Here is a 23084-nt window from a genome sequence, read left to right on the forward strand (position 1 = left end):
CAAATGAATTCATTAAGTAATTCAGCCTTTCCACCAAAAACGCTAAGCTGAAGGCTACTACAACACCATTAGAAAAAGATGTTTGTGTGGAGCTGTATTATCATTTCACCTGTTAGCCAGAAAGAAAGGGGATAGCCAGTCACCAGGATTAGTCCGCAAATGGTACACAATAGGCGCTTATCAAAGGAGCAACCACACTCTCCTCGGTGCTCTCGTGCTATCGTGGGTTTCGCGAGAGCATATGCTCTGCGCTGCTCTGTCTGGCTCGGTACGGAGCATCGGAGCGTACTACCTGGAGCGAAAAGCTCCTGGGTTTGCTCTCGGTTATCACCGGCGGACAACGTTAAGCGTCTCTCAATCGCTCCTGTTTAAGCCCAGAGCCCGCAACAGCCAGCCCGTAGCCAGTTCACTCACCTCATGGCGGTGCACTGGTCTGTAACAGGTTGGTACGATTGTGCACAATTCTCTCTCACACTCTCACACTGGGCTCTCTCTTTCTCTCGTAAACACCAGAGCACGAGGCTCACGGTCGTCAGTCCGAGATAAGCTTTTGGCCGGTGCGGTCGTGTATGGTGCCAACGGGTCACGGTTTTAGTATCTCTGCTTCGGTACGCACCAAACGGTTACGGATCAATCGCCAGCAACAGTAGTAGTAGTAGTAGGGGGCAGGTCCCTTCTTCAAACTCTAACTAGTTGGTTCAGTTCTGTGTTGCTTGATTTCCATTAACAGTGGGCGAAGAAAGAAAGAAAAAAAGGAAGCGGAAGGCCTTTCGGTTGGTTAGTGTTTCAGCTGGACGGTCAGCAGCAGCCAGTGGTTTGGCCGGTGGTGTGCTCTCGTGCAGCGCTCGGTATGCGATACTGGTGCTTGTACTGCTGCTGCTGCTGCTGATCTCATCTCTTCCGGCCGGAGTGGCACTTTGCGGCTTCATCTGATGATAGTTATGATAAACAAGCGATCCGGTTCCGTGTTTGTGCGCCGACACGACCATTTTTCTTCTTCTTCTGCTTCTGTAAACGATACTGGTGGGAAGGGGGCACCGTGAAAGGGGGGGAGACCTTCTTTGGGGTTACCTTCAAGGGCAGCTTCTGTGTTTGTGGTCTGCAATGTCTGCAGGGGAGTTTGTCGATTGGCCGATGAGGAAGTGTAGAGTGCGCACGTATTTACCCTAACGCACCGCGGTGGTGGTGGCGTTTTCGGCGATGTTTGAAGTGCCCCGTAGCGAGGGAGAATGTGTGTGTGTGTGTGTGTGTTACTTATTTAATTTGAAATTAACTTATCGCTAATGCTCGAGTGTTTACATTGCAGCAGTGGAGCAGTATCCAGTGGAGTACTTAAGTGAATTTGAATTCCTCCCCTCTAGCAGCGTAGTTTCACACAAAAATACACGCACACACACACACACACACACGGTCAATACGATCCAGTTGTTGCTTGCTTGCTTACATGCTTGCGAGGTGAAGGTGAACACCTTGACCGAACGCCTTGCTTCGGGATTTAGTAATAGTAGTGCAACGGAATCTCAATCGAAGTGTTTGTAGTGCAAGTGTCTGCCTGCGTAGTATTTCGGTTTCTCGGATCCGGGAAAAACCGGGAATGGATTACGCTTCCGAACTGCCTTTGGCTCAACGGAATTGAGGTATGTCCATGCCCTCTCCGGGGGGAGCGGGTTTTTTTATTATCTTTCAAGGGTAAAACTAGCTTTTATTACCAATTGGGAAGGACTGTGGAATGCTATCCAATATTTGTTTCGCCAAAGGCCAAGGCACACCATGTGTCATCATCATGTGCCACCACCAGCAGCGAGAAATGCGTAATTTATGATCCATGAAGCGGGATGAGAGTTTTTGGTTCCAGCTCCACTTTTGTTTACATACCGCTGCATGAACCCGGGTCCGCGGGTCGTAAAGTCGCGGCCAAAGGCGCGGTGCACGAGATGTGGTGGATTGTAAACCGAACGTTCCGAAGCACAAGCCCCCTCTCCATGCTCCCATACTGCGAAACAGTTTCCTAGGTAATAGAGAAGGAGTTTTTTGTTCGTCATTTTACTAGTCCTAGACGAGTGCGATTGCATTAGTACGAAGCTGCTTGTTTATAGATTCGCATGGCCACACCAAGATCGGTGGTTACAAGTTAGAAGATACTCCGGTTTCTTCCTTTGGGTGGGGGGGGATTTTTGATTGATTTTCCGGCCTTCAGATTACGTTGCGATCAGCCCAGAGAACGCGACTGGAGCGCGGCTGTGACTCAAAACCATCGCTTCGAGAAAGCTGGCAACATCTGTGGCAGCGTGTGGTAGATTCCGAACAATCTCACCAGCCCCAATCGGTCGGTTACTCGGTAGCGCACCGTACGGCAGCACAACGGTTTGCTGGTGGCTGGTGCGCAAAATGTTCTGTCGCAGCCGGTTCCCTCCCCAGTGGCTGAATAAATATGCATATTTAATTAAAGCTAAACTATGGCTCGCTAGCACGCCGACCGTGCGTGCGTCCGTGCGTGTTAGCACATCCTAGCCCCAGCTGAGAGAAAACAAAAACGTGTGCGAGCGAGCGAGCAAGCGAACGAACGAGCTTCGTCTCTTTTTTTTGTTGTTGCCATTTTTGTTTCGATTTTTCAAACCTCTAAACGACGTCGCCCCGTGTAGTGTGTGTTCAATTTTTGGGCAGTGATGGGGCGGATATTGGTCGCAAACTAAACTAGCTATCGGTCCCTGGCGTGCAGTATAGCGAGCGCGTGCCTCCGTCAAAGAACTTTCTTATTTGGTCGTGCTGCTGCTGCTGCTACTTTTGCGAAACACAGCCTTGGTGCTACGATGTTTACGACAACGCAAAGGAAAGAGGGGAAAGGGGGGGGGGGAGGGAGCAAGTTACGGGCTGGGGGAGGGGTCGAAAAGAAAGGTAAACTAACGAGAAGACGCGCCCAACTCAGACCATAAACAAGTGATCATCATTATACAAACAAACAACTTCATGTTACCTCGCACGTACTTACACATGGGGCTGGCACGCCATGCCACGCCACCAGTGGTGGTGAACCAGCGTGCAACCGCGCTCGCATCCCCTCCCCAGCACCCTTGTTGACGCGTCTTAGAGGTACAAGTAGATGAAGTACCGTGCGCCTCCATGGGACACGACGTTGACGGTTGAAGGTTCTCCTTCAATTAAATTCATATTACAGCAGCCAGCCACAGCCAGCAGGTATCCTGTACACTGCATGACAGAGAGAGAGAGAGAGAGAGAGAGAGAGAGAGAGAGAGAAAGAAAAAGGGAGAAGGAGAAAGAAACGCAAAAGTCGGACAAGAGTAGTAGGCTTTATAGCATCACACACACACACACACGACCGACGACAGCGACAACATCGATGACACCGACGACCGTCGAAACGTTGACTAGAGGGGGTGTTTGTGGAGAGGAAACGGAGGAAAACTCCCGGGAAAACTTTTCCATTCCATTTTTCCTTCTTTGGCTTCTGCGCCACTGCGATGATACACCAGCACGTGTGACATCCCTGCCCTGCCCTGCCCTCTCTCCAGTTCTAGTCGTGGACCAGCCGGGAGGAAGGAAAACTGTTTGCCCAACCATCGCCATTTCCGGATTCCAGCGTTATCGATTATTTACAAATTTTATCTCACCCACCGATCTGCACAGGTGGTCGTTGACACACACACACACACACACACACACACACACACACACACACGTACATGTTATGCCAACAACAGTAGCAACACGGTTCTGACAGCGTTTGACTCGCTTGTCACCTTTTCACTTAGAGCTCGAGAGACAGAGTGTCAGCGCGACGACCGTTTGGCAGTGCGCCGCAAAGAAGGGTGTTGGGCAGGGGTTGTTGTCGTCGACGTCGACGTTGACGTCGTTGTGGAGCTCATGAACACCTGCACACACACAACCTGTCTCCCATGTGGGGTGCCTGGGATATTGGGAATGATGATGATACCGACTAATGTTCGCTCCCTCCCACCGCACAATGTGCATGTAACGAGATATTAATGGGTAGCAGTAGCAGTAGTAGCAGTAGCAAAACCGGCAGCAGCATTAGATGTTCAACCCCAATTTGCACGGACGACATTAGCAATCCTCAGCGGAGCAGAATCCAACCAAAAACCGTTTAAATTGTAAATGGTTGCACGGTGGTGTTGGTGGTCGTGGTGGTGGTCAGTCTACTGGAAGTGGATTCTAAAACCGTCTCGCCGCCTCGTCGGTCAGTTAGGTTGCGGTTTTTGGTCTATTTTTTATTCACTTTTCCGACCCCGAAAGTCGTTTAGTGGTCTCTAATCGTCTAAGCGTACTCGGCCTCAGCCCTAACCGTGTGGCTACTTTGATCGCGACCGCTCCGAACGGGCTGCCAGAGTTGTTGGCGTGTTAGCGCAATGTTGACATTCGGCAGTTTTTGGTGTTTTGGTGGCCGCTTTTGTGTCTATCGCGCTATCTATCAGCGTATGCGCGCGCGCGTGTGTGTGTGTGTTATGGTTCTGTAGTATGATACTGTTATTTTATCTTATTCCAAACACGATCGTGAGTCAACACGCTGTGACGGCCAGCGATGAGTTTGGGTTGAGTCACACACATACACACACACACACACACACACACACACACACACACACACACACACACACACACACACTGGACCGCATCATACGAAGACAGTGGTAGGGAGCTGCATCGCCAGAGGCAAGGCTCTCGTTCCTTCCCACCGGTAGTGTTTAAATATTTACTCAAGCCATACCATAACCAAACATCAGGTTGGTCTGGGGCGCTACAGGCGCTGGCACGGGCAGTGGATTGGTCCGGTAACGAGCTGGCCGATGTATCCACTGCAACCGACCCGTAACCAAACCGGCACCAAGAGTTTGGCAGATTCGCGAACCATAATCGCGTTAACTTTGTTGAGTTCTCGACCGAACGGCCGGAGACGGAGGACGCGAGAGACCAATGACGAGCGAAATTAATTTATCACCATCGAGGCAGGGCAATGGTGTGGTTTGGGAGGGTGCTTAAAATGGTTTTTTAGTCCCCTTTGACCTCCTTCCCCCCCTCGGTTCGTTCGCTTGTGTTGTTGTTGTGTCGGATTTATCCGTTTTGGCTGGAATGGAATAGATTTATCCCACTTTTCGGTCTTCCGGTTATGGCGGTTTTTGCTTTGGCAAAAACAGAGCAGAAAGAAACGGAAGATGAAACTCCCGCCTGGTCTGGCCAGTTGGGGTTGGTTGTAATTATTAATGACGGTTTTGACGGTGCTGACACGGTATCGGTTGGTTTACTGCTGGTGCTTCTCTTAATTAACGGGCACCAAAGTGCTTGAACTGGCGCCGCCATCACGAACAGGACCGCGGTAATTGGGCTCACTGACTGACTCCGGGACGCATTATAAAGCGCCACTGCGCTGCGGAATCGAATGAGCGGCGCCGTGTAATGAGGCTAGAAAATGGAGAAAAAAAAAACACTTCATCGATGGTGACGCGGCGCTGAATCGGCCTAAGAAGGAGAACGGCATAATGAGAAGCAGAAAACCAGCGTTTGGAGAGCGGAACAGCATTCGAAAGGAGCATAAAGACGGACGTGACCTTAGTAGGCTTATTCAATTTTCGTCCCGTCATTAATCTTGTTGCTCTCGCGCGGGTTTATTTGTAGTTGAACATTGAATTAGTTTGTTCGGATTTCATTCATTGCTTGAAGGGCGATTTTAATTTTAAAAACGGAATGTAAATGGTGTCCAAACGATGGCCAATTCTTTTTGTTATCTTTTTAATAATTTCAAACGGCTTCGCAGTAAAAAAAAATCTTCATCAACATTGCAAACATTCAGGCTAAGCTAATCGGTTATAAAAAGCAATCGAAAATCTATTATTTAAGAGGAGCTGGTGCACAGCTTTGCCAATTGTTCCTGACTGCTTTTACGAAAAACATTTAACCGTTATCGCGTTGCAAAGAAAGCGGTTTATATTCTTATATGATGCTATTTTGAACAGTTTTAACACTTTTAAGTACTTTATGGTGCTGCCAATCCAAGTTTTATCCAAATTATTTTTGATTTAAGATGCTCTAAACGAAATCTCTTCTCACCCGCTGTAACGATTTGATGCGCAATTGGTGAAATTATTTTCCTGTTTCATTCTCTATTCACGTGAAACTCAACGCACAATGTACAATTTCCTTGGTTTCGGTACCGTCAAAGCTTCTGTGAAGAATTCATTTTATTTTGCAATTCGAAACTTAACATCCTTTAAAGCATGATGCTGTTTGCTTCGCGTTACCGCTGTCTTATATTATCTCATCGTCAACATGATTTATTAGATTCATTATCACACAATTTCATTTGAATAAAATGTAGATTGATTATGCCTTATCTAACTATGTTTGTTTAACAAGCGTAAACGAAACTATAAATATGAACCCGGACGAATGAATGCAAGGTTCTTATTAAAAATAAAAAAATGTGGTAGAACGGAACCTCCTTAGCAACGATCGATCTCTAGAAATCGTAAAGGCTGACCGCAACGTTAGACTAAGAACCCTGGGAAGGGCTCATCAATCTTGAATTTTTGTTTCGGTGACCTCTGTCGATACAGATACACTTAGGGTAAGCGATATCATCAAATTGTTGCCACTCGCACTCTCTCTTTCTCTTTCTCTATCTCCTACTGACGCACTCGGCGCTTACTTTAGCTTCGGTCGCTTCTTATCATCCTTGGTTGACGCAAAGTTGAAACCAATTACTCATTCAATACTGGGTGGTTTGGTTGGCATGGCGCTGCCACGCTGTACTCGGTGCGCCATAAACAACTTTTCTTACAAATCGCCAAGCGCTGGTGGTGGTGGTGGTGATGGTGGTGCAAGAATTAACGGCAAAGTCCAGACCCGAGACGGAGGTGAAGCGAAGCGTCGGACGTCGCGAAGACTGATTAACTACCACGCTTCAGCTTTAACAAGCAATATTAATCTAGCTCGATTGCACGATCGATCATTCGGTGTGGCGCAGGGCAGGAACCCTAGGGGACAAGCGGTAGGTACCCTCCCGAGAGAAGTGGGGTGCTTCGGTTCCATCAAGCCACCCAAAATGAGTTCCCTGTAACAGATGAAAATGATGATGATGATGATGATGATGATAGTGATGGTGATGAGGCTGCCCCGGGGTGGTTCCTGGGGTTGGAGACAGCTGCAATGAATCGTCTTACGGCCGCGTGACTCCGGTGGTCGAATCGAGATCCGATCCGTTTCCCTGGCCGTGACCGTACCGGAGCGTGGCGGCGCTAAATGGTTGGCAATAAAATGGCCGTCGACGCCTGCGACGGGGCCTGGCTAACTATAAGCACGACCATTTTATTGGCCATTTGTGTGTTGATTACCTTTATGATAACCCGCCTCGGTTTCGGAAGGGGGAGTGATTGATTAAGGGGTTAGGGAAAGTGTTGCGAGACGTTAAAAGTAAGTCCAGAGCGCGCTCTCGAGCGCTGGTTAATCGTACTACGTCATCCGTACGAATTCGTGCTTTTATGAAGTCTCATGAAGGCCACAAGGACTTCACTCGAAGGTGGGTTTTGTGGACGGGCTCTGTCGTCGGGCTACAGGATGCAGCCGCGGGGGGGGGGGGATTATATAAAATTTCGTTAAATTCCTCGACCAGCGTACTGCCAGAAGTTCATGACCAAGAATTTACCCCTCCAGTGGAAGTGGCTAGACCGGCGCCACAACAGCCAAGAACCACCATAAATCTGGTCTGCCACCGGAGCACGGTGCTTACGGTTCACGGGAGTTCTCGAGTCGAGGCAGAGGACACTCTGCACCAGAGAGGAAGAGAGAGAGAGAGAGACGGAAAGCGAAGTAAAAACCGCGTTTGATGTTGTGCTGCGTGACAGCGCAGTGGTAGTGGCTTCGCACCGGTTGCAACCGCGTATCGGCGGCTCGCCATCGACTCTTACCGCGATTGCCGTTCCGGGCGTTGATTTCTATCGCTGCTGCCTACTCCTGCCACTGCTGCTGAGAAACCATAAATATTGCTCGCTTGGATGCTATTGATCAATAAGTCGATTATACGACGCCTGGATGCTCTCGACAGACGAGACCGACTGTCTGTGTGTGTGTGTGAAGTGCGGCCAGGTTTCAGTCTATCGAACGCCTCGGTCGTGTCGTGCGGAAAGTATCAGGCACCATATTCCTCCGGCAACAGGAGCTGCTTGCCTTACCGTGTCGGCCACAGCGAGAGATCGTAAAACTTAACCTCACTTTCCACGCCCGGCTGGCTTTGGGAGCTTTAACATGGGAGCTCCATCCAAGCGTGTTGCGGGCTCACGTGTTGAATATGTAGATTCAGGAACATGATGCTGCTCCGGATCCGGGGGGACACGTAGCAGGTAGCAGGATCGGCCGACGAATCTTTATGCCTGCGATTACTGCGAGTACTTCCTCTTCCCTTTTCTTTTTGCTCTCCGCGTGTGTGCTCATCGTCAGCCAGAGGAGTTTGAGAATTTAATAACATTTACCGATACGGGAGTTCCACATTCCACGTCCCGGTTTGGGGAGGCCTCAGGTGCAACAGGTGTGTTGGTGTGCAAGCCACTACCGGTCGGCCTCGTATCGGTCTCGTTGTATCGGTCGTAAGGATGTAAGCGACCGTGCGACGCATCCGAAGCAGCCTTCCGTCGCTTCCTCCTCGCAGAACGATTGCTAATGCCCGACGGATATTGTGCCCCATAAAGGTTGTTTCTTTCCAAACCATCCTTTTGGCCCATATCGTCCGTTCTCGTTGAGTCCCGTTAGGTTTTCTTTTTTTGTTCATTTACTTTGGGTTCGATTTTGTTTCCAACCACAGGCCACAGGTTGCGGTGCTGCTGCTTCTGCTGCTGCTGCTCATCATTTTGGTTTAGAATTTGTTCGTCGCTCCTCCGGGGCATTTTTGGTGTTTGGGTTTTGGAGAATTGGTAATAGAAAATTGATAAAACAAGTTCTTGTATTCCCCTTTCCCGGCTGGTCACCGTTGATTGTCAGGCATTCGTGTCGGTCGCCGGTGGGGAATTGGATATTTTTCTTTCTTATTTTTGTTTCATTTAGTTGACGATCAACAATGTCAATAAGGGAGGTTGGATAGTTAATAAAAGGATTATGGAAGGAGTGATGATTCTGAACCGCTTGTGTCTGAGGGCTATTTGAGATGATACATCTTTTTAATGTTTGACTGTTATCCTAATGCTTGTTCCCAGCGTAAATCACAGTAGTTTTCATTTTGAATGAACTTATTAAGGCTGACATTGATTGCTTTTTGTATTATGCATTATCTAAAGCCCCAAAAAACCTCTTCTCCCTGTAATTAACCAATGATTTTTATAAAGAATAGGATAAAAATAATTAAAAAAACTTCGTTAAGTTGTGGAAAATAAATTAAAAACCCTATTTTCATCTTTTTTTTCAAAATTACATTTGGTGAGACAATAACATTTGGTGAAAAAATATGATCATTTTAATCCAGCTTCACTTTTAACATCATTTTCAATCCTAATTTGTTTGATGTATCACATTCAATTAAATATTTTAAAGGAATGTTTGAATATCTTAACATTGTCTATACAATGATGTGTGTGTTTCGAAAAAATAATTCATAGCAAAAACTTAAAGAAGTAATGCAACGCATTTAAAAATGACCATATGTTCAATATCAATTCATGATTTTGAGGATTTGTGATAGGATCCTTTGTTAGTTACATACTTTTCGTGTTATACCTTCAACCGGTAATCGAAATTGCTTTAATTTCTATTTATGTAAATTGCTTTTGTTGGGTAGTTTTGCATACACAGTAATCGAGCTGTAAACGTCAGTAGCACAAATCTCCAGCAAGGAACCATTAATTCTTCAACCAATAACCTGCAACCTTCACTTTCATATTTTGCACAACCGCCCCTCTCCAAAACCCGACGCCATCGATCACTGCCAACAGTCATTCACCTGACAAAGAATGAATGGGCAAACATCAGGAACCGCAAAAGTCACCGAAGAATGATTACAAATCGTCCTGGCCAAACCCAGTACAATGCGCACGAGCACACACACACACACAGTCACACACCCGGGCACTCCCAACCCCAGTGGGTTGGTTGTGTGTCCTTCGCGCCTAATTACGGGGATAAAGTAGAACGACATGGTGACTGGAAAACTCTCTTCGCTAAGCACGCCAAGCAGTTCCGCCAAAGGCACTCTTGGTTGGAAGTCAAAACGCGACTCTCCACTCTCGCCGGATACTCTAGTTGGCCGTCCCTTGGTCCTGGAATGGAGTGAAAGTCTGGACGGGACCCATAGCTGCACCCTTGGCGCGAACCGCTCAAGCGTAGCTGCACGATAAATACTTTTTGCTTCCGGACCGCGACAGCGGCTGAGAGAGAGTGAGAGAGAGCGAGAAAGAGAGCGGATGAAAAATGTCGTCTTTTGTGAGCCCTTTCCATCGTTTGCTGTACTTCCGTGAACCCCTTTTTCGGGCCTCGGAGTCTATCTTTCGGAGGACAGTACTGCCTGTGCGCCTTAATTTCTGTTTTTGGCCGCTTCCTCGTCGTCATCGTCGTCGTCGTCGTCGTTGACGTCCAGTGCCTTACTCTGGCCCTTCGCATCACTGTTTTCTTTTCGTTTTTACTTTCCGTAAAGTCATCCAACCCCCGCTTTGCGACCATGTTTCCCACTACTGGCCGCCCAGTGTCGGTCGGAGGCAGCGTTTGATAAATGAAGCTCCAACCGACCGGTGCCACGGTGGCTTCTACCGCTACCATCCCTTGAAAGGTCCCGGAAATGAGAAAGGGCTCGCCGAGTTCGCGGGAAATGATAAATCTTCCACGCGGCTGTGAGAATCTGAGGAACGTTTTCATTTGGCCGAACCGAAAGGATAAAGCCATGGACCGCGAATGAGCAATCAGGAGCAGCCGGAACAGCAGCAGCCAAGTGCAGAGCCCTCTTGGAAACTTGGTAACATTGTCAATCGGTGAAGAATGTGGCAAAGTCCGAACATGACAGGGTCGGTCGGTGGGTCGGCTGGTCGCTCGAGTTGTCTTTGGCGAGGCGTGTGAATCCGTTGCCATGTTTTTGTTTGACGAACCGGCATATAGTACCGGCTACTGGGATGGGCAGCATCAATGTCGAACACGAAACATACAAACCAGCAAAGTAGCACCCAGGAGCGGAACACAAGAGGAACTCATCAGCCGAGCACAATCCTCGATTCCTTGTCGACTGCAGCCGCACTAAGCAGATTTGCATATGCACACAGAGCATGCACACCGACTTCCCCGAGTGCTTAAGTCGTAGGGGAGTCCGGACGAGGGGTGTCCTGTGCTTGGTTCGTGTCCGCTAAACACGTGGCAATGTGGTGCACCGTGGTAATCATTTTATGCAATAATGTGTTTATGCATCGTTTCTGCTTTTATGCTCTATGAAAAACATTCCACGCTTCCCAGATTCAACCGCAGGCATTGCGCATTCCATCCGACGGGCAGTTCGCACACATTTCATTCCATCCGAGGGGGCAGTTCGAGTACGAGCTGGAACCGACGTTGGTCTGCCATTCAAATGGCCTCGCACGGAGCAGAAACCCTTCCCAGAGGAATCGCTTTGTGTATCTGTTGATTGAGTTTTTAAATCATTGTTTTCAATATTTAATGTTTGCTGGTGCGTTTTGGGTGGCTTATGCTCTCGGTCATGGGTGTTTGCGTCGCCCGTACTGTGACCATGGTGTGCCGGGGGGAGGTTAGACCGGTTAAGAAAGTTGTGAAAAGTTGTGGTAAAGTTTGGGTTTTCTGCGAAACTTCACGGCTCCGACCTTTTCAATATAATTATGTTTGTTGCGCCAAACCCTTTGTTTGCCCTTCCCCCTTTGATACGGTACACCCGCCAGCAAACGAACGGAATCCGCAGCTGAGCGTGTGTGTGTGTGTGTGTTGGAATAAGCATAGCCAGCTGAGTGGAAATGGGAGTGGAAGTCGCCAAAAAAGTTAGAATTCAAACCGTTCCGTCGTCATGCAATGGTAGGGCTTTCGTTACTCCCATTCTCGTCCATCATTTTCTGTGTGTGTGTGTTTCAACAGCCTGGTACAGAGGCCTTTTCCAATGGTGAAAACTTTTGCTTCAGCAGGCAATTGAAAGAGTGAAACATATCATCATCATCACCACTCGCCATGGATTGATCGGGCTGAAAGGGGGTGTCTGGCCTCTGGCATTTGGGGAATAAAAAGGCGAAAAACCAAACTCGGGAACGAACGTGCTCGCTTCCTGCAAACCCCGGAAGACGAGGTACTACCACAGAAACGAAATAAATCACTCAACGATATCTGGAGCGAGCCTTGCACCAGACCCACCTTCCCCACCCATAGTTTGGAGCATAGGTTTTGCATACCAACACAACGGCTACTCGACTCCAGCGGGTGGTAGCGAGGAAGAGAAAAAGATGGACTTTTTTCGAATTTTGATGGGATTTTTGGCGTGCTTCCGGTCGAGATGGACCAATGATGATGGTTTGACTTTTCTTTTTTGGTTTTGAAGGGGTCCGGGGAGTGGGAGGCATGCTGGGTTTGGCATTTCGTAACCATCACCCGATGGTGAGGGTGCCATAAGGGCTTTTCGACCATCGACACCCCGAGGGATGCACGAGCAGAGGTGCCGCCAGCATATGCGATGTATGAAATCGTGGTGGCAGAACGTGGTGAGATGAGATCAGAAACTTTAAATCAACCAAGCAACCCGGCAACCGAGTTGGCGTTGTAAAAGTTGTAAAAGTACCAGTCCATCGCCAGAGCGTGCCAGGAATGTCGGGAGCGAATGGGATCAGTGGAAGCGTGATGCTAGAATCAGTAGAAGGGGTAGTAAGTTTGATTCGTGAATTGCATTTTCCACGGCCATGAGATGAAGGGATAGTTGAAATGTGATAGTTTCGACAAGGAGTTGCCATGGTTGCAAAATTTTCCTCGCTTTCGATAAACCGTGGTTGGATTTTCAGAATTATGCGGGTTATTCGAGGGCAAACAGTGTGGCTACAGTGTTGGGTAAAAATGATTTCGATTTATTTTCCTCTTTTGCGGATTATTTTTGTGTCGAATGGGATAGCTGAAAGAAAAGATAATAGTTTACTTAGTAAATGTCTACAGTATTCCCCTTCTTCGAAGCAGAAAAATGTTTGCTGAAGATAGTTTTTTTTGGCATTGGTATAAGAATAATCTCCAGGATAGCTATCAAAAGAGCTCGCTTATCTTCCAGTTTGAGCTAAAACCATGGGCTCCAACTCCAACATTGCGTACTTGGTTTTCTCTTTTACAACGGGGAGAACGGTAAAAAAATGGGTTCGCTTCCGTCTGAAAGCGCATTAAAAGGCTGCATGAAAAAGAATTTGTAAAATTCATATGGATTATTGTAAGCACCGTAATGGAATAGGTAGCTGAGCGAGAAAATCTTTTGCAAATAATTATACTACGCTGATGAAAGGTAGAGGTGCTGCCCTCCAAATCCTTTATCGTTCTTATTAGATAATGCATTGTACATTAATAGCGGCGAGCACAATATGCGGTTTTTTTTTGTTATGGCGTATAAACGCTTCGAATTTAAATCCAATTTCAGTTTTGTTTCTAGAATGATTAAATAAAGCTTCTGGCATCCAACTGTAAGGGGTTTAAAATATGGTTATATTTAAAGCGATTAAAAAATATAGCCTTTCAGTCGAAAAACGAATGACTAATATCATCGTTTTAAGAGAAATTAGCGACAACAAATAAATTGATAAAAAGTACCGCTCTATCCCAAATACGGCTAAAGGGAACCCTGTTAAAGGTTAAAAAATAAAATGAAATGCAGGAAAAAGGCAGCATAACATTTCAATTTATGGTGCTATCGTTTTGGGACACCAAAGCAATGTCGAGTAGAGTCATTAGGATATTTTTGTATTAGAAATATGCTAAAATCATAGTATAGGTAAGATCAATTTAGTGAACAGTGTTTATTTACCGATAAAAGAGCCTTGTCCTGGACTAAAAGTGGTATTGGACTTTAGCAGTGTTCCTATTCTCATACTCTTGCTCGGTGAGCGAAGCTGGTTGAGGTGGCAATGCTTCCTTCCATCAGGGAAACGTTGCGACTAACTCATAGATCCCCGGTTAGAATTTCAATTAAAACTTTCTTCCTTCTCGCCAATGCACTTTTTTATGTAGAACCGTTTTTTTTCAATTTCTCTCTTTTTCTTTCGCTTTCTTATTAAATACTATCCAAATAGTAGTTTGTAAGCGCGAGTGTTGCTCACGTTGTCCCGTATGGCAAGATTAATGAATTTCTTAATCACTTCACGGACCAGCACGAAATGGGAACATGGAACTACGATACCATTTGTATGCTATTTGTAGCGCCATGTGAATCTAACCACACACACACACACACACATACTCTTTGGCATCAGCACGTCTTTCTTTCGCTGACATTGCCAGCTCACCAGCGTGCTGGTTGGCCAACCATTGCGGAAGCGCATGATTAATATGCTACCGTGGCATCGGCGTGGCATGGCAGAAAAAAAAAACGCCATGGACGATGGCAGAAAGTGCACGCTCGGGGGAAAAAGTGGCCAAGTCAGAAAGTCATATTATTCATTACAATAGAGCGAGGGTTCCGCTGGTTGCGGGGCGCCATGGAGAAAGCCGGAAATGAATCTCGGTGTTACTGATGTTGTTGTTGTTGTTGTTGTTGCCGTTACTGTTGTGGTATGGCAACCATTAGTTCTGCTGGTATTCCATGAACGTGTACAAAGTGTACGGGAGTTGGGGCTTTCGCGAATCCATATCGGATACAACAATGATACAATTCAGGGAATGATCCCGGGTGCCGGAAGCAGTAGCTGGGTAGCCTTTTTCGACGCTAAGTATTCCATTTTCTTCCCAATCAATCGGGGATTACCCAATGCTCATCACGATACCTCGGGTTTTGTATTGAAACAATGTATTATGAATTTAATCAACCAAAAGTTCAATAAAAGTGGGAATTTTTTATCGTTTAGAAAGCGCAAATTGTTTGCATTTATTTTATTGCGTCGGGTTTATGCATTTATTGTTCGATAAAGTTATGGTTTTGTGTCGCACCGTGAACCGTAGTGCGATATTTTATCGATCCCGGGATCGATGAAAAGGAATACATTGTGTAGAGCATGCCATATGCTCTGGTGAATGTTTTGTAGCATTCATGGCAAAGGTCAAAGGAGCTCACAGTGGAAATCCTTCGCTGGTTGCTAAGCGAACGATACATTTCTGATCCATCAATTGCGATAACGCCACGGTGTTGGATATTGGCAACCGCGTAAAAGAATTGATTCCTGCAACTCGAGGAACGAGGGCTTAAACGTGTAATATCGAACGAGTGATCAATTGACGATGGCCAAAGATGTCACCAACACGAGGCAAACAAAAATCAATTTCTGCTCGACGCCTTCCATTCGAATGTCCGAATGTGCTTCATCAGCGCTCTCTTTCTCCATTTTCCCTTCGTTTTTCTAACAGTGCAGTGGCCGTTCAGTGCAGTGATGAGCATCGCGGCATCGCATCCCGGCAGCAAAGCGAGGCATCACTAGAACGTTCCGGCCGGACCGGACCATCGATGCACCACCAACATGGCGGCCACAATAGAGGATGCAGTATTCAATGCGCTGCGCGGTCATCACAACGAGCAGACAAAGCTACCATCACCCCGCATCATTAAGATCTATGTGGCCAGCTTGCGAGATGGTAAGTGTGTGTGTGTGTGTGTGAGTTCGTGCATTGTCACTTCAAAGACCCTTTTTGACATTCGATCCGATTCTACCGATTCCACGATCTTGTTCATTTGCCGCATGGCGCCATGTCCGGACACACAGACTTCAAAGAGGAACGCCGTGTGCTGTTGGAAGTGATTGGACCGGATCTGCAATCGTTGTACGATGATCGACAAATTGAGGTGAGGACCGAACGCGGGGACCTATGAGAACTGGGGCTTGAATCGAGAAGGACCTTAACGCGTAACATCCCGTTTCTCGTGAACAGGTGGAGCTTGTCGACATCCACTTTGGTACCGGATGCGATGGATTGACGGCGGTCGACCTGGACCCGTACGTGCTCGAGGATCATCTGGAGGAAATCGAAACATGCCGTACCGTCTCGAAGAGCGTGTTTTTAATCGTAAGTAAAAGCTATCCCCGCTATCCCCTTTACGAATCCGACTGGTAGTGAATGGACTATTGGAGTGTGTGTGTCCTCCACACTTCATCCTTATTCTTTAAGTGTCTTCTCCACACTTCATCCTTATTCCTTTCGTGATCTTCTTCGAAGAATCAAAGCGTGAAGGATGAGGAGGATACCTTATGGTAAGGTTCCATTCGAACAAGCTTCAATTGATTTATCGGAAGACGAGCAAAAGCGAGAACGATTGGCGATAGGCGATAGGCCACTCACGAGAATCTTGCCCCCTCCCGGAAGGCCTCATCTTCAGATGAGACGGTCGATATGGTCGGTTGACCATTAAAATGCTTCATCACCACCGGTTGGTCGGTCGCATAGTGAACGAATGCGACTCTACTATCCATTCATCCTTCCCTCGGTGCTGGCGGATGAGAGAAGCATTTTCCGGAAACGAAGGAAAATCGCAATCGGAATATGCTTCCTTAATGATGATTTATGACTGATGAAAAGTGCCTCAGGGCCAAACGGCGATACCATTGGTCATCGCCTTCGTTTTTTGGGAGAGCAAAAGGAAACGTTTCTTCCGTGAAAACTGTTCCCCTCTCTTGTTGATTATCCGTTGATTTCCGTATTTTTTTCCTCAATGAGCCAGTTTGCCCCAAACCATTGCCGGCACTCCGGAAACCGTTTGAAAGTGTAAATGCGAACGATTGGATCGGGAGTCGCCAATCCCTTTCTGTCCTCTTCCGGGGGCAGCAACCCCTCATCGAATGATTGGTGTTTCCGGATTGTCTTACGCAGTTCCCGGGATTTCTCATCGTCTGTTTCGCTCTCTCTCTCTCTCTCTCGCTCTCGTCAACAGGTACTGCTGGGGTCACGTTTGGGTAATTTTTTACTGCCAACCAAGCTGGAACCGGCCGTCCATTCGGCCATCGCGGAACGCTGCAATGAAGAGGAAAGCGAACGGCTGCACAAGTGGTACCGGAGCGGCTCGGTCCCGGAAACGGACCGGAATGCGGTGGATGGTTTGTGCTACCGGCTCACGACGGACTACAGGTAAGTGACGGATGCAGTGGGTTGGGAGGAGGAGTTCCTTCTTTTTCCAATTTCATTTCCCTTCTGCTTCCGTTGGGGCTTGTCTGGTGCGCGATCGATAAGAGATTTCGGTACGGTTGGCCGTATATGCTGCTCGATGATGATGATGATGATGATGATGATGATGATGAATTGATTATGGTATCTGTTGGAGAGAGAGAAAGAGGTGAGGAGAAGGATATTGAGGACGGAACAAAGCCGAAGAAGATATGCTCATATCTGAAGACAATGCCGATCGGTATCCACGATTTGTAGAATTGAAATAGCAGGCAGCTTGCGCTTGATGGTCCGTTGTCGGAGCATTTTCCTTCAAATTCCGAATGGATTCAATATCCTTTGCCGCGTACTTTCGCGATAAAGTTGATTAGGCTAGGGTAAATATAATTCATCATCGCTTTCGCATCATTGGTGAAAATGTGCGCGACGTTGATTATCCGACTCCTAATCGAATCAATTCGAAACTGTCAACAGATTATCAATCATCGGTGTACCGGTACGGAACGGAATCCCGATCCTATAAGTAAACTCTTCCAAACTCCTAGCGATAGACCAATGGGGACGTCATACTATTCCGAGAAGAAAGAACTTGAAGCAGCCTTAGGGGCTGGTAGGATATTTCGAAGAATCTTTGCACCAAGTTGCTTCTAGTCTTGTGTTCCAACTTCAAGAACTACTAGCGGCAGGATGAGGTATTCGAGCCAGTCGAGACATTTCATTAACTAACCAACATCAACACGCGGCTTGACTTCGACATCGTGCGCTGCGCCCTCGAGTCTGAAGGACTCGATAACATTTCATGTTCAATGGCTCGGTTCGTTCGCTTGTTCTAGCTTGCGGGGATAACTTGCGGTGTTCCGAATTCTACTACTCAGCTTCTACGACCACTGCTTCCGAATGGCCGCCCCCGTAAATCCCAACTCCATTTCGAGCCCTTCGCACCGATTCTCCCCTTTCCCAATCCCTTTCCACACCGATCGATGGTGACGTAATCCGGGCAAAAGGACCCCCCCCCCCCTCCCCATGGTTCGTCCGGACGGTCGTCTTTCGTCTCTTACTCACCGGCTATTGGGTTGTTTGATTTCGCCAGGAAACTAGACCGTGCTGAATGGTCGGTGGAATGTGAGCAATTGCGGTGCCTGCTCGAGAGGAAAATTGACGACATTCTACAACGGACAACGGCCAACTCGGGACCGACGACGACGACGACGAATGGGGACGACCACGGTGATGGCGATGGCGACGCTGACGGCGGTGGCGGCGACGACGACGACGATGAGAAGCAACAATTCTGTGATAATCTGAAACGACTGACAACCAGAGCTATCGCACGGGAAATTGAAAAGGGTTTAGGTGAGTATCAACCGTTGATGCGTGTCGCCGACCTCGGAACGACTTGTCTTTTTTCGCATTTGACTTATCTTTTCCACCGTAAAACCTCTACACTTGCTTTGTATACTGTTGTGATTGAAACATTTATTCTCGTCTTCTTGTTCGCAACCTCGCAAGAAACACACATTATTCTTGGAGGACAAGCATAGCCAGAACGGGGCTCGTAATGGATGATGTTCGAAGTGATGTATTGCCGATGGTTCACACTTGTCCGCGGGTTTCATTGATTGCTCACGATCGAACGTTCGAATGCATTAGCTTTCGATGGTACTGATGGAGGTGTCGTGGGCGCTGTGGCGAGCGCTTGAAACGAAAAGCATCCAGCAGCATCCATCTTATGTGCATGTCACGTTGTGCTCGTTAACGCTGGCGCGGTTCGCGTGAAAATCAGTTGTCATTGCGTCCCGAACGTCCGACCGAGTAACGCAACGATTCGGACGTGTCCACTTAGTGTTTCATTAACGAGATTGACCGCCGGGCCGACTTCACGGATCGGGCTTGTTTGTTTGATTGGTGCGTGTTCGTGCCCGCTTGCGTTCGCTTAATTGATAAACATCGTCGTTATGGACAAATGAACCGGATGGGAAACGGGGAAGGATGGCGGAGGTTGAATCAAGTGGAGCTGATAATCGATATTAACGATCGATTACCCTTTATCGAATTTTCTGCAAATTTGGCCGAGCGAGCGCGAAGTCGTGATGCGTGAGTAGTCAGCGTGTAGTCAATAAGGGAAGGAAGCCAGTAGGTTGGATTGACTGAGTATATCACGATTTGTTCGAGTTTTTTGGCATGTGAAGCGAGCATAAACGTTCGGAAAAGTGATTCTATTGGCCGTTTTTGCTATGAACATGAATGATATCTACAATTTGCCATACTGTTGGAAAAAAATGTAAATATACAAAAGCTGTTAATGCTGTCCACATTCTTGCTCTATCTCAAGTAATGATTCATAAGGAAAGAGAATTTAGAAAGTAGTTTATCAATTCTGGAAAGAGTTGCGATGGCAAAAGCTTCTAAAATTCTTTCGAAACGAGAATCATGTTCGATCGTATAAGCATGTAATCGATTTATTCGCTCACTGATAGGCTGACATACTTTATGGTACCCTCGGTTGTCGGTACATCAACTAGGAAATCCAAGTAATTCCCAGAATCTGTTGCCAACTACCTATCTACAGCCTGCCGTCATGATACAGTGGTAGATACACGACAAGCTTCCGATTAAATATCTTCTTTTCGTGTAACCCAGCACTGAATTTGTGATCTGACTCTGTTTAGATCGTTGTTGGTTAAACATAAATGCAAAGCTCATCGGTGCCTTAAATATGAATGTTGCTTCATGAGCCATTTTAGATGCGTGCTGTTCTGAACACAAATCTGGTTGTGATGGAAATTATATCAGATGTCATGAATGTAAAATAGTGATTTGGTTTGCCTGCCAATCGATAATGTGATTAGTGAATTGCGATTTGCGAATTTTAATGCAGAGGACATCTTTGGTGTTAAATAGATTAAGTGTTTAAGCGATAAGATAGATTAGATCAAACTGACAGTCACTATATTGATTCTGCTCGCACTATTATTAAAGAAGTGTCTCAAATACACTGATTGCCTATATTTTTTTTGTGTAACCAATCATTCACTGAGTGCTTACGTAGGTTGGAATTGTATACGTTCTGAGAAGTAATACTAGAGACAGCAATAGTGCCTGAGGACCGACCTTTTGATATGAAGCCGAATACTTTTCATGGCAAGGGTTCGAGTGGTGGTAGGTTCTTGGAATAAAAATGGGTTCATGTACCGAACCAATGCAGTGTAAGACATCTGAGTTTCGAATCAGCAAATTTAATATTCCGAATTGACACAGCTTTCCATGCTTAAAACACTATGCACTGGTGTGAATACTAGCACACTTCAGTTTCTATAAAATTGTGCTGGCAGAGTTACATTTATAGATTAAATATTTATGTATCAATAGATCAATATTAATAACAACTGGCACACAATTTGATTGCTCCCTAGAACGCTCAAAATGGTTGATAGATTTGTGTTATCGCTCAACAACCACTTTCACGGTGAAGCGACCAAACGGTACACAAGCTTTAATGAACTCAAATTAAAAGAAACAAATCACTTTACACCTTTATCGCGTGGCACTCGGTTGTTTTTTTATCATCTAATCGCACCGATAAACGGCTTTCCTCCGACTCACGATGGCACGATGTAGCGCGATGAAATTGTTGAAATTGAAACTTTCTACCCCAAACTACCCAAAAAGCTCTTAACGAGCAGTTTGCGTGTTAAATCGATCTGATTCGTATATGGTATACTCCTTTCGCTGTTCGCTGTTTTTGAGGGTACAGTTTAGCCGATCTCCATCGTCCACGAGGCTCCATCATAAAACACATTACCCCATTCCGACCTCGGATGGTGGCTGCTGTACCGGTGGACCGAAGCGATCTCGGGGCTCAAGAGCGCCCTAAATAAATAGATAATCAGCACTGCCGCGTTGCACGCCATTAACCGCTCTCATTCATCTTTTATTTTTCGTTCCCTTCTCACGTTTCCCGGGTTTTCCGGCATTGTTGGTTTTTTTTGTGTGCTGTTATTGTTGCAGAAAGCTCATCGGGTCGCATTTTGGCACTTTTCCGGCACTGGACCGATGGGCAATCGGAGAGCGGAGCGAACGATGGTCGCGGAGGCATCACGCCTGGAATCGAGCAGCTGGAACGCCGGCTCACCGACGCTCTACCTGCCGCCAATCACCAGACGCTAACGTAAGTTTTTTGGGGGGGATGCGCGCCGAGAGACACCAACAAAAAAGGAAGCGGCAACGAGAATGAATATTCATTTGCGAAACGTTTTGTTTGCTTTTCACAAACTCCTTGCTACCCTCCAACAACAAAACAAAAAAAAAACCTCGGCGAACGGACCCGAAACCTGGACACGCTCGATGCTCGATGTTTTCATTACGGCACCACCGGTTGGACCGTGAACCATGGACCGTGGCGAACGCGTGGCGTAGCGTTGATTGGGCGGGAAATGGAATCGACCCGGAGCTCGAGTGCCACGATCTCTACCTGACCGGCTTCAAGAACAAAATGTTCGAGATGATGAAGGCTTCCATCGATCAGGACATGGCCAAGGACCCGAACGGTGGCAAGGGACGCAAGAAAACCGTGCAGGTAAGGGGCAGATGCGAAGGCCGGGCCGGAGTGTATCGTTTCGTATTTCGGCTGCGCTGAATGTTTATTCTGTGCATATGCTGCGTGCCGGGCGTGTGATCGCGGTTGTTTCCGAATGAGTTCTCTGTCCCTGTGCGCCGTGCCAGTGTGGAATGTTGTGTGTCGTATGCATATAGGAGATTTTGCGTTTTCCATCGGGATGCCTTCGAGCTGAAATGAAACAAAGCGATATAACTTTAAAAATGTGATCCGGATACAAATTGTGATCCGGATTTTGTGTGTTGCTTCACGCGTTTTCAGTAGCAGTTTGTGAAAGAATGTGAATATGAACCTCTGACAAGCGCGTTCGAAGAATGGACTGTTGGTTGGTGGAGCAATCTATAGTTCAGTCTTAAAGACATCAATAATATGAATACTGCTGTGGGAAACGAAAAGAGAGTGTTTGTTGGTAGCTATTTGGTGGAACATTTATCCATGATTTGATATTGGATCCTGGAAACGCCTTGATAAAACTATAATCATAATGGCAAGATAGCATTGAAATCTCCATTGCTCTTTGATTTTTTCACATTTGTTGGTTGTTTGTTTTTTTAAATTATTTTTGAGCTTTTGTTAGAGTTGGTCATTCGATTGTTTCTTAATGGTTATGATGCAGTGATTGATCGTCAGTGCAAACATTACAGAAAAGCGAAAGAGTCCAGGGGTATACTATATAAATAACAGTATATAAAAAATGAGATACCCTTTTTGAATGTTCGTACTTCAAAGATATCCCATAACCTTTTTTAGAGTTTGGAGATATGGCATACTGCTTATTTGCTGTTAACAAACGAAAATAGAAATGTTTTCCAATCTGTATAACATTTAGTTTAAGAAGGCTTCTTATAAACAAATTGTAATTTTGCATGAATTTAGATGCAGCAAGAGTGTTGAAAATGAAGATAAATATTGTATTACAGCTAGAATTTACAGAAAATGTTATCATTACAAAATACTACCTCCTAATTCCTGATCATGCTACAAACGTGCAATGCCCTTCCGACATCGCCGAACGTCGAGCGGAAAATGATTCAACCGCACGTTTGCTCTCGCTAAGCCCAACAAATTCAAGGGAGATATTTTGACAAAATGTTTTGAAATAACCCATTAGCCCGATCATGAAACAGCATGGTTCACAATCCTGCCGGTCTCTCCATACTATAACCCATCGTGTACGGTGCATGTCATCGTTCGGTAACGCGTTACGGGT

General features: G+C 46.5%; 1 protein-coding gene across 6 annotated transcripts in view; it reads left to right on the forward strand.

Moving 5' to 3' along the window:
- The first annotated feature begins 554 nt into the window (after positions 1-554).
- The window catches only part of LOC125954018 (protein qui-1), a 46639-nt gene continuing 24109 nt past the window's right edge, over positions 555-23084 (forward strand). For 4 of the 6 annotated variants that reach the window (XR_007468998.1, XR_007468999.1, XM_049683956.1 and 1 more), the window contains exons 1-8: positions 1241-1637; positions 15514-15738; positions 15867-15946; positions 16033-16167; positions 17030-17223; positions 18350-18612; positions 21268-21427; positions 21676-21835. Coding sequence is in view for 4 of the 6 variants with exons in the window: in XM_049683956.1 (XP_049539913.1) it covers positions 15624-15738; positions 15867-15946; positions 16033-16167; positions 17030-17223; positions 18350-18612; positions 21268-21427; positions 21676-21835 (1107 nt within the window). In the remaining 2 variants the exon portion in view is untranslated. Of the gene's footprint in view, positions 609-1240; positions 1638-15513; positions 15739-15866; positions 15947-16032; positions 16168-17029; positions 17224-18349; positions 18613-21267; positions 21428-21675; positions 21836-23084 lie in introns of those variants that run through there. The other 2 variants (XM_049683954.1, XM_049683955.1) reach the window with 2 other exon arrangements.

Source organism: Anopheles darlingi, chromosome 3, assembly GCF_943734745.1.
Source record: "Anopheles darlingi chromosome 3, idAnoDarlMG_H_01, whole genome shotgun sequence".
Taxonomy (NCBI): Eukaryota; Metazoa; Arthropoda; class Insecta; order Diptera; family Culicidae; genus Anopheles; species Anopheles darlingi.